Source organism: Scylla paramamosain, chromosome 3, assembly GCF_035594125.1.
Source record: "Scylla paramamosain isolate STU-SP2022 chromosome 3, ASM3559412v1, whole genome shotgun sequence".
NCBI classification, from domain to species: Eukaryota; Metazoa; Arthropoda; class Malacostraca; order Decapoda; family Portunidae; genus Scylla; species Scylla paramamosain.
Window position 1 is genome coordinate 2,367,501 of NC_087153.1, and position 12,500 is coordinate 2,380,000.

The 12,500-nt window shown below is 43.1% G+C and overlaps 1 protein-coding gene across 1 annotated transcript in view; it reads left to right on the top strand.

Annotated features, from left to right (window-relative positions):
- Positions 1–12,500, top strand: part of LOC135088788 (inositol-trisphosphate 3-kinase A-like) — a 79,042-nt gene that overhangs the window by 51,517 nt on the left and 15,025 nt on the right. Inside the window, 2 exon segments of the mRNA XM_063983829.1 lie at positions 8,943–9,092; positions 9,756–9,838. Coding sequence (XP_063839899.1) covers positions 8,943–9,092; positions 9,756–9,838 — 233 coding nt within the window.

Below are 12,500 nucleotides of genomic sequence, written 5' to 3' on the forward strand. Positions count from 1 at the left end.
ATAGATAAAGAATAACGAGGAAAAAGGAGGAAAGGGAAGATGAAGGAGGAAATAAAATATAGACAAAAAAAAGAGAAAGGAGAGGAGAGGAAAGGAGTAAAGAACAGAAGAGAAAAGAGAGAAAGGGAAAGAGAAAAGAAAAAGGTGAGTAGATAAACGGAGTAAAGAAGACGATTAAAGGAAACAGAAAGAGAGAGAGAGAGAGAGAGAGAGAGAGAGAGAGAGAGAGAGAGAGAGAGAGAGAGAGAGAGAGAGAGAGAATGCAACAGGGCGTCAAGAGAACGAACTATACTTATTTACCTGCCGTCTAACTATCCCGACCGTTACCTGTCTGCAGCAATTCACCCCCGGAAGATGTGCACAGGAAAGCGAGACGCGGTGGTGGAGCTGTGGTGGTGTTGTGGTGTGTAGCGGTGGCGATGGTGGGGGGGATGTTGCAGGGAAGCCGCCGCCGCCACCACCACCACCACCACCACCGCCGCCGCCGCCACCTCCGCCGCCGCCACCAGATAGATAGAAAGACAGTAATTCATTAGTTATTCATGGCAGGAAAATATGAGAGAGTTAGTGTGTGTTTTATGAGTTATTTTTCCGTGTTTTGTTTTGTGTGGACGCGACCAGAGACGACAGAGAGAGAGAGAGAGAGAGAGAGAGAGAGAGAGAGAGAGAGAGAGAGAGAGAGAGATACGTGGACAGATAAGGTTTGCTTTGTGTCATAGAGTACTCTGTAATCTCTCTCTCTCTCTCTCTCTCTCTCTCTCTCTCTCTCTCTCTCTCTCTCTCTCTCTCTCTCTCTCTCTCTCTCTCTCTCTCTCAACGTACCTGAGAAAATCGTGAATAAACTCTAAAGTTATTGTTCACACCACCACCACCATCACCACTCATCATCATCATCATCACCATCAATCAATCATCATCATCAACAGCGTCAATGACTCAACTCAAGCACAAGGATCTTTAGCTCAACCATCTCGGTGTTCGCTCGTCTATTCCACGCCGTCCTAGCAGAACTTTATATCCCATCTCTCCGTCCTAGTTCTCCTTTTCTTCTTGTTTACCATTCATGGGTTGTTGTTTTGTAGTTATGTTAGTCCGTCTATGGAAGGTTATCTGTGCCGCCTCTCCATCTAAATTATCCTTCCGCCTTGACTTCTTGTACTACCACTCGTAGGATGTTATTCTCTCGGTTCGTCCATAAAAGATAAGCGCGCCGCGTGACGTGTCGTGCGCATGTCCACCTTCTTTTATCTCTTAACCGTGTATAGTCAAGATGTCCTCAACTTGGTCCGCTCCTTAATCCACGATGTTCTCTTTTATCTCTCCACGTTCCGCCAAGAGAGTAAGTCAAGTGGCTACTGATAAAATGCCCTTCTGACTGTTTTTTTAAGAGTCTGGAAAAGATGAACCGTCGCCAGGCAGAGAGAGAGAGAGAGAGAGAGAGAGAGAGAGAGAGAGAGAGAGACGTGTTCCAATATTTCCCTGAAGCGCTGCGAATTAACGAGTGACTTGGAGTAACTGATGGGGCGCTGTACACTGCTGGGCATCACTTTTGCATCACCTCGGCGTCTTAATGGGAGTAGCGGACCATTTCGAACCTTTGCTATATAGGGACAGTACCGCGGCCCGTATTACGAAACCCTCTCATTAGGACTATTTTTTGAAGGCCACGGAGATCATTATTCAGGTTCCCACGACTGTTGTGTCCCATTGAAGGTGTGGAATCCTTGTTAAACTGTCACTTGAATTATGTAAACACCCTTGAAAGCCTCCCAGTGCCGTCAGCGAAAGCCTGTTAAGAGTAGTTGAGATAAGACGCTAGGACGTTTTAGAATGCGCTGGTGTGATGATGGTCTTCGTGCTTCGTCCCGTTGTGCACGTCTGGCTTAATTCGTACTGATTGCTCCTCGTCTCCTCTCGTGTCTCCAGTGCCCCGTGGTAATAAGCGGCCTAGGGTGGTGGGTGGAGGGTGGTGGAGACAGTGCCGCTTTGGGAGTGTGTAGTATGGTAGTCATGGTCATTGGGGACTTTTATCAGCATCCCTTATTCAGTGGGCCTTTTTTTTTTTTTCCTGTTAGGCTGTTTTCTGTCGGACTTTTCTCCAGTGAGCCTTTTTTTTTTTCTTCTTCTCACCCCTTTTTTCTGTGGGCCTTTTATTATGTTGTTGTTGTTGTTGTTGTTGTTGTTGTTGTTGTTGTTGTTGTTGTTGTTGTTGTCGTCGTCGTCGTAGGCCATAGTTTTCTCTTACATTAAAGAGATTAAGAGTCAAGTAATCTGCTAAACTTATTCTCAGTGCGTTGCGTCTAAACCCTCAAGTCTGCCAACAGTCTTACAAAGGGGAGTCTTCTTAAACACGTTAGGCTCTAATAAGGACTAATTGCAAAGTATGTATAGTGTAGTCATGGTCGGCAGTCAAAGTAACCTGCTAAACTCACGTCTTGCCTCAGCCGTAAGTCCTCATATTTATTGATGATTTAATTTCAAGAGATTATATTTTTAACTCTTTCATAACGACACGAAGCAATTAGCGGGACCAGAAGCACTGCGTGAAGTCTTCATAACCATCTACAAGAAAGTTATGGGTAAAAAAGAATACATTTTGCAATTTCTTTCCAGTTTAAAGATTGGATGTGGCTGTAGAACAAGTAAAGATGTCTCAGAGCAACTGGCAATTAGGGGAAGGTGTGCTACGTGGCAGTCAAAGGGTTAAACACGTTGGATTCTCATGAGTACTGATTTCAAAGACTTTAGACATCGCATTCAGTTCAGTTCCCAGGGATATTTTTTCCTGTTGATGATACAGAATCCTTTGACCAAAGATCACTAAAATTATACAAGCCATGGAGTTGATACCCCTTGAAGCAAACACTCCTAGACACCACCAGTAACATCCGCTACACCCAGGTAACTCTTTTGCTCTTATGGACGTCCTTCCTTAGCATTCCTAGCACTGTGAAGACTGACTGCTGGGAGACACGGGAGAGAACAGAAAGGAAACAGAAGGTAAATTACGTTTTTTTTTTTAAGCTACTGAAATATATACGAGAGCTTAGCACAAAAATAACGTCAAAAAAGTTAAAGGTGATAAAGAAGAACATTAATTTTGTCTAGCAGTGAATGGGTGAAAAGCAATTGACTTACAGCGCCGAGACGTTTAAGAGAGTACAATACAAAACCTGACAAACTAGAGTCTTAGTTGATCAGAGAACTTGCGATTGAGGGGAAAGCTTAAACTATGTGGAAGTGGAGGCGGTGTGTTGTGCTCGACCCCTGATTAATGACTGTGTGTGAGTAGATTGGTGTCATTGTCTTTTCACAGCTATCTCAGTGTAGTTCTTATCTTTATCTCTCTGTGTCAGGGATGATGCTGCTTACCTTTGTGCTTCTTCCCTCTTATCTCATTATGTGTGTTTTTTTTTTTTTTTCCTAAGTCCATCCACCTACCACTTCATTTCAGTAACCCGGGACGATTCCACACAGAGAGAGAGAGAGAGAGAGAGAGAGAGAAAGTATAGACTAGAGGTATTGAAAGGATGAAACTGATGCGTCACACTTTGTCTCTTGCTGTCAGTGTCGTCTTGTGCTGTCATTGGTGTCCTTTGCTGTCATTGCTGTCTTTTGTCTCTGCTGTAATTGCTGTCTTAGGATGTCACTGCTGCCCTTTGCTATCATTACTGCATTTTTCTGCCATCGCTGTCTTGTGAAATCACGCTCCGAACCTGCACTGGCCCATTTTCATTTTATTCACCCATTCAGCTCTAGACAATTCCCAAACTCCACAAAACCACATGTAGTCAGTTGGAGTGGAGCAAATACTACCGTGAACAGTGACGCAGAGATTATATTTAACCCCATGAACACACACACAAAAATATCATCTTAAATTCAATAACCCTTTATCCTATTACTCCTAAACAACTTTTTTTTCGTAATCATCTACAACCGCTTAGATTTCAGATTTATTTTTTTGTAGTAATTTCTCATAGGCAGCATCTGTAGCCTAGGAAAGACAAAAACTAGCCTTCTATTCTCGTATTCTGTGTGATTTTGCAAACTTTACGGTGCTCGGAATATTGTCTCGTTCACTGCGACACACAACAGTTAGCAGCACCAGAAGCAATACATTCAGTCCTTATAAGCATCCCCAAGAAAGTTAACGATGGAAAAGAATACATTTTGCAATTTCTTCCTAGTTCAAAGACTGGATGTGGCTGTAGAACAAGTAAAAAGATGTCTGACAGTGACTGGTAATTAGGGAAAGATGTACCAAGTGACAGTCAAGGGGGGTTAATGAAGGACAGTCTTAACAGGGAAAGGGTTAGAGTGATGCATGCAAGGTACAGAAATAGTTGACCGTGAGGAGGAGGAGGAGGAGGAGGAGCACCAGCAGTTAAAGGATCAGTTTGTGCTGCCTCGAGGGATGTTTATTATTAGAGATTTAGTTGCACGAGGCAGCGATCATTAAACTTTGGTGTGTGTGTGCTGTGTGTGTGTGTGTGTGTGTGTGTGTGTGTGTGTGTGTGTGTGTGTGTGTGTTGGGGTGCTGTTTCTGTTTACTCTATTTTGATGTCCTAATTTTCCTGAGGTACTTATTTCTTCTTTTTTTTTTTTTACCTTTCTTCCTTCGTCTTTCATTTTTTTTCTACCATTCTTCCTTCCTCCTTCTTATTTCTTCCTTTCTTCCTTCCTCCATTTCTTCTTTCTCATACTTTGTTTTCTTCTTCCTTCATTTCCTTTTTCCTTCGTTCTTCTTTCCTGTTTCTTCTTTCTTATACTTTTCTTCCTTTCTCTTTAATTTATTTTTAATTATCTTTCTTCCTTCCTCCATTTCTTCTTTTATGCTTTTCTACCTTCATCCTTCTTATTTCTACTTTTCTTCCTTCCCCATTTCTTCTTTCTCATACTTTTCTTCCTTTCTTCATTTCCTTTTCCTACCTTTCTTTTTTTCCTCCTTCATTTCTTTCCATCTTTCTTCCTTCTTCCATGTCGCATACCCTCCTTTCCTCCCTTCGTGTCTTACCTCCTGGTGTTCCTTTGGGTCAGGTCACACAACCTTCAGTATGACGGTGCCTGTAGGAATGCCTTGCTGCAGTGTGTCTCTTGAGTTCTTGGCTATCTTGAGTGTTTCTTCTTATTCTTATGCATTAGAGAGGGCAGCTAAGGACAGAATAATGGATGAAAATAAGCCTCGTTCATTATGTTGTTCCCAGAAGACCCATGGATGAAGAACCGAGAGGAAAGACAATCTATTTTCGTTGGCCACTGTTTCCATGTAAATTCCATCCACGAAGATTTCCTCCTTCCTTGAAAATTCCTCTCAAATAAAGTAATTCCCTTGATGGCAAATTCCTCCTCGGACTTAACTTAATTTATCATGGGGGAAAAATATTTGAGTGGAAGGGAAAATTTCGTGCAGCATAATTCCCCATCATGATAAATTTTCCTAAAACCTAACCTTATTTGTCATGGAGGAAATTAGTTCTGTGCGTTAGGCGGAGAGAGAGGAAAACCTGGAAAGGGGAATGTTTGTTGGGAAAAAAATTTACTTTGAAAATAGCTTACGATATAATGTGTTCACCTGTGTGTGTGTGTGTGTGTGTGTGTGTGTGTGGGTAGACTTGTTGCGGGAAAAGGTACCAGCGGCAGTGACCTTAATAATGATGGATGCGGAGTGAGGTGGGCGCGGCTGGCGGCGACGGCCGGGGTGTGATTATCAACGAGGCCCAAGTGGCGCGGTAAAGAGTTATTGATGCGTAACCAGCCATTAAGTAGCGGCTGCTGATGATACGCGTTCGTCCCCGCTACCCCCTTGTTACGAGCCGGGCCTGACGGGGACATAATGGTGATCGTGGGGATCGTGATGGTGGTGGTGGTGGTGGTGATGATGGTGGCTTGCTCCCGTGGTGGTCATTCCCTCCCAGCTTCTGGTTTGCAGTGTGGCTGATCAAGCAAAAAACTATCATAAAAATACTTGATGTATGTTTTGATGTCGCCATCTTGACCGTCGATAACTTTTGATAATTTTGTGCAAGCCTGTTTTGTTTTATTTATCTTATTTATTTATTTATTTTTCTTGCTTCACATCATCGCAGGAGTTGGTATTATCTTTATCGGAAAATTTATTCACTGCAGTTTGACAATTTTCTGTTCATTATATTTTAACACTTATTGGGGAGACTCTTAAGTTACACGCGCTGCCTTCCCTTAACCCTTGCAGTGCTGGACAGTTTTCCTTCGCAGTCTCCTTCAACTTTTCAAACACTTAGCTTTTTGAATTACAGCCTCTCAAATAAACACTTCTTTTACTAAAAAAAAAAAAAAAAAAAAAATACAAAATTAACCTCTTATTTTCCGTTTTTGTGTGTTCAAGCAAACTATTTTCCTCAGTGCTCTAAATGTTAATGAAAAATAAGGACAGTAACAACTAAAGGATTAAACTCCCACGCTGCAGTCACTTTGTCCACGTGAAGACTTGATTGAGCTGTACGGGGGCGCAGCGAGAGTCATATGGCGTCGGCTAGGGTTACGAAAGAAGAAGAAAAAGAAGGAGAAGAAGAAGAGCTATCTCCCCCGTCAAGAAACCGCCAGGAGCCACGACTGAACCTGCTATCTTTCTCTTGGCGGGAGTCGAACACTGTACTGTACATTCTATACCGCAGAGCCACTTGACCCCCCTTGGCGTGGGGAGCGAGAGAGAGCGGGAGATTAAGAGAGCAAGTAAGAGACAGAACAGATCCTCCATCTCATATACTTGATGCTGGAAGAGAGAGAGAGAGAGAGAGAGAGAGAGAGAGAGAGAGAGAGAGAGAGAGAGAGAGAGAGAATAGAATACACACTGCAACCTTACTCATCACTCAGTGCAACACGAGAGTAAGCGAGTACGTTAAGACCGAGGGTACAGTAGGTAGACCACAGCAGCTAGGAGAGAAGCCAGCAGAGGAGCGAGGAAGAGAGAGTGAGACCGAGCCAGCGAGGACAGGGAGCAGGAAAGTCAACCCACACACACGCACACACACAGCGAAAGAAACACCGCCGATTTCGTCCCCTAGTGGCAGCCAGCCCACCATCCCTCGAGCCCCCAGTGCTGCATTATCAGGCCGAATCTTCTACCGGAGAGTCCTGCCGCGGGTGCTGTTCCTCGGAGTACTCATTCCACCCACCAGTCTTTGCATAGGTGAATGAACAGCTGATACAGGGCTGGAGTGGCAGCTCACCCACCTCCCCCTCCCCCTTCTAGACGAGAATCTACTGCAACAGACGCATGCACATTTGTAAAGAGGACCCCGCACTTAACCGCGCTACACCATACGTATGCAATCTCCACGACACACACACACACACACACACACACACACACACACACACACACACACACACACACACACACACACACACACACACACACACACACACACACACACACACACACACACACACCGCTATTTGTCTGTGTGTGTGTGTGTGTGTGTGTGTGTAGCAACAAGCAGCACATCCCGCCGCCTCGTTAGTTGAAATACGTGCTTGTATGGATGGCATATATGATAAACAGAGCGTAGGTGTGACAAAAACATATAATACAGCACGAGATAAGAGGAACGTGACGCAGGCAGTGTGTGGACTTTAACGAAAGCGTATGTGAGGAAATACCATTGCTAAAGGAAGAGGTTAGAGGAGGAAGAGGAGGTAAACGAGGAGGAGGAGGAGGAAGAAGAAGAAGAAATGGAGAAGAATCATCATAAATTACTTTGTTAGTGGAGAAATTCGCTGACAGTCACCAACACACAAGACAATATTTCTTATTAAAAGAGAGAGAGAGAGAGAGAGAGAGAGAGAGAGAGAGAGAGAGAGGGGGAGGGGGGAGTTACAACATTTTCTGAATCGGAATAAGAAATATGTCACCCAAGTCGTCTCCTTCCCACCAACCCTTCACACACACACGCACATACACACACACACACACACACACACACACACACACACCTGTTTAGTACACGTAGCACGCCTCGCTTACGTACTATCCATCACGGGGACTCTTTGGCTGATGTATGGCCGTGACACGTTTACCTGCCATAAATCAAGAGGTAATTGCATGGCTGAGGTGCGTCCGTGTGTCCGTCCGTGTCCGTCAATGTCCTTTCTGTGTTCGCGGTCAAGTGGAATTGTTAATGTTGCTTTGCCGCACTTGATCATGATGACTGTGTGGGCCCTAACCTGCTTGGGCGGTCCTGTTAGCGGTCTCTCTCTCTCTCTCTCTCTCTCTCTCTCTCTCTCTCTCTCTCTCTCTCTCTCTCTCTCTCTCTCTCTCTCTCGATGGTTAAAAACATTAAAAGATGAGGTAGATCAAGTTTTTCTTTTTCATCTCTTTCTCTTCCTTTTTTTTCTCTTTTATTAATGTGTGAATTTTTAATGTAAGTGTTTAGTATGTTCTCATGTTCAACTTGCGGCAGCGGACAGGGTCGTTGTACGTACACACACACACACACACACACACACACACACACACACACACACACACACACACACACACACACACACACACACACACACACACACACACACACACACTGACAGTAACTCTCCCTATCCTCCTTCACCTTCTCTCACCTCTGCCCTCTCTCTCTCTCGTCACATTCCCTCCCTCCTTAACTCCATCACCTTTTCATCACACCTTCACTTCACAGTACTGAGTAACCACACCTAACCACACTTACTCACCACCACTAACCACACCTAACCACACCTCCTCACTGCCACGAACCTAACTAAAGGCACACCTACCCACACATATCCACCACCACTAATTTAACCACATCGCTCCTAGTTACCATCACTAACCTAACCTAACCTAACCACATCACACCTAGTCACCACCACTAACCTAACCTAACAAAACCTAATTAAACTTAACCTAACCGCACACACCACCACTCCTTCTCTCGCCACAGGTGGAAGGCGCTGACGGAGAGAAGTACCTGCAGATGGAGGACCTTTTGAGTAGCTACTCCCTTCCCTGCGTCATGGACATCAAGATGGGCGTCAGAACATACCTGGAGGACGAGCTGGCGAAGGCGAGGGAGAAGCCCAAACTCAGGAAGGTGAGAATAGGGGCGCAGGTGGGAGTATGGTAGAGGTAAAAGGAGATGGGAGTCGAGAAAGAGGCAGATGGAAAAGGAAAGGAAAATAAGGGAGATGCAGATGAGAGTGACGAAGAAGGGGAGAGGAGAGGTATAGAAGGACTGGCCAGTTTGGACAAGGAAAAAGAAGGAGAGGAAGAAGGGAAGTGACTAGGAGTACAAAGAGAAGAGAAAAGGGGGAGAAAGAAGGTAACAAAAGGAGAGCTATTCGTAAAATGAATGAGGAAGAAATGTTAGAAGAAAGTGAAGACAAAGCAGAATTAAGAATAGAAACAAAATCAGCAGAAACGAAGAATAAACAGAAAAAAAGGACTTTGAGTAAACAACGATTGAAAAAAAATAGAAAAAGAAAGAAAGCAGATAAAGCAATTAGTAAAGAGGAAAGCCGATAATTAGAATTTCAGGAAAAGGAGGAAACAAAAAGAAAGAAAGAGAAAGAAAATAGCTGAATTTAATTATAAACTAATAAAAAAGAGGAATAAAAGGATGAAAAAGAGAAGAACAAAAAAATACATAAAAAATCAAAATAAAAAAAAAAGAAAGGGAAGAGAGAAAGATAAAAGTTGAATATTAAAGTGACCTGCCCTGCCCTGACCTGACCTCCGTGCGTGTCTTCCTCCTCAGGACATGTACGAGAAGATGATCCAGATTGACCCGAAGGCGCCGACGGAGGCTGAGAACCGGGCCAAGGCGGTCACCAAGCCAAGGTGAGGAAGGGAGCGCGGCTAGAGGGAAGGAGAGGTGTGTGACTAGGAGAAGGAAGGAAAGAATGATGGGAAAGAGCAAGGGAGTGAATATGTGTGTGAGAGAGAAGGGATATGAGTGTATGGGAGAGAAAGGAAGAGAAAAATGATGGAGGAAGGAAGTAAATATGTGAATAGGAAAGGAGGGAGATGAGAGTATGTGTATGGAAGAGGGAAAGGAAGAATAAATGGAGAATAAGAAGCGAGAGAGAGAGAGAGAGAGAGAGAGAGAGAGAGAGAGAGAGAGAGAGAGAGAGAGAGAGAGAGAATGGAGAATAAGAGAAGTGTGTTTATGGGAGAGGAAGAAGTCCATGAGTGGATGTGAGAGATGGGGAGGAAGAGGGAAGCGAAGGAATGACTTGAAGTGTATATGTGAATGGAAGGAAGGGGAGTGTGCATGGAGAGAGGGGAAGAAAAAAAAGAGGATAGAAGTTAATAAAGTTAATAAAAGTGACTAAGTGAAAAGTGAGGAGGAGAAAAAAAAATGTAAGAGTTTGACTAATGAATGAGGGAGCATGAAAATGATAGTGAGTGAAAGAAGAGGACTGGAGAGGTAATGCAAGTGATGGTGAGAGAGAGAGAGAGAGAGAGAGAGAGAGAGAGAGAGAGAGAGAGAGAGAGAGAGAGAGAGAGAGAGAGAGAGAGAGAGAGAGAGGAAAGAATTGGTTTTAGGGATTTTTATTATTATTATTATTATTATTATTATTATTATTATTATTATTATTATTATTATTATTATTATTATTACCGCCACCGCCTCCACCACCACTCTCATCACCATCACCATCACCACCATTACCCAGCTGCACAAAACTCTGCACATCCTCTCACTCTTTTATCTCTTATAAATCTTTCGACACAGAAATTTTGAGGTGATAGCAGCAACAGCATGTCCATCCTGTGCTTTGTTGTGTTGGGCAAGAACTTACATACGTATGTGTGCACAGTAATCAAGTGACAGTGTTTGTTCGACATGAAACGTTCATTTCGTCACCGAAGAAAATCAAATTGAGTAATATAAGGATATGAATTATAATATAGCACTACATGTAGTAAAAATCAGTCGTATGTTGAAGTATAGATCGATAAAGGAAGGTATTGTATTTATTTTTACCTCTTCCATATCTACTTATTTTCTTATTTATCTATCAGTCTATCTATTTATCAATATATTTGTCTATCTGTATCTGTTTATCTAGAGATCTTGCAGAATTACCAATTTTTATATGAAAGAAGAGCAGTCGTCACAGTTTTATCTTTCCGTATCACATGAGTGTGGATGGAGTGACGAATGGTCTGGAGCATTTCATCATCGCCCAATCAGAATTCTGGCGAGCACTTCATGAGCACACCGCGTGCTTCCCAGCAGGGAAGCACTTGAGGAAGTTTTAGGACTGTTATATTTCAAAACTCTCCATTGTTGTAATGAACTCAGGCTTTAGTCGAGCTATTTATAACTCCAACAAGATCACGTGTGTTTATTTTTGTTTACATCATTCCGCGCCGCGAAGGCTGACCTTAATGGGCCGCGACCCTCTTCAAAGGAAAAAAATGACGTGCATCTATATCTTGCCCATTTGTTAGGTGCGTAAGTACTGCATTATTGCAGTACTCATGTTTTATATGTGAAGTAAAAGAATTTTTCAGCATTAGCTTAAAAAATTCTTTTACTTCTCATACTTCTTTAGGTCTGTTACACTCGTATCATTCTAACTGAATAGTCAAATTACATATAAAATTTCTTTCTGAGACACAAATAATGGAAGGAGAGAGGAAGGGAAAGCTCACAGCTCGATTTACTCTGTTAAATAAAGAAAAGGAAAACAGAAGACTCAACGGACTGTTTCTGAGAAAAAAATATATATATATGGATTATCGTACACTTAAAACTGGCGGACTCGAAAACAGGGTGCGTAGATATTGACTTTCATATACAAACTCTAACAACTTTCTGTACGTATGAAGAAAGCCTTGTGTGTTTACCACGATCTGTGGATCCGCAAGCAGGTCACGCCCTGTACCCGCCAGACCTTTGTGCTATTTGCGTTTCGTGACACGTGATGAGTTCGAAATGGACCCAATACGGCGATCGTCATATTAGTAGTGTTGTCATCACAGGCAACACGCGCGGCATTATTTGAACTTTGGTGAAATTAAACTATCTTGTCACAAGCGTCGTGTTTCTCAGTCGTCTCGAGTCCCAAGCGACGCGGTGCTCCCCTGACATAATAAATATATATCAATACATTAGTCTACCAATTGGCTATAAATGAATAAATAAAATAAAGTGACTCCACATCCCCAGGGGTTGAGGTAGAAACGCTGTAACACTTGTACTGCTGCGGTCGCCCTTTGCCAACATTCTGACCACTGATAAAAGAAAAAAAAAAGTTTCCATATTTTGTCTTTTCTAGGGTACAAAACTATTTAGGAGCTTGCAGTACTACAAACATAAGTGTCTAGAAATTTGTAGATGACTATGGGAAAGAAATTTTGTAGCGGTAAAAGGGTTAAGGCCAGACCCCTACAGTGGCTCCAGTACCACATGCCTAACCCAGGGTGTGAATAAGAGGAGGAGCATTGAGTAGAGAGATTGATACCACTAGTGTGGAGAACTAGGAGAACA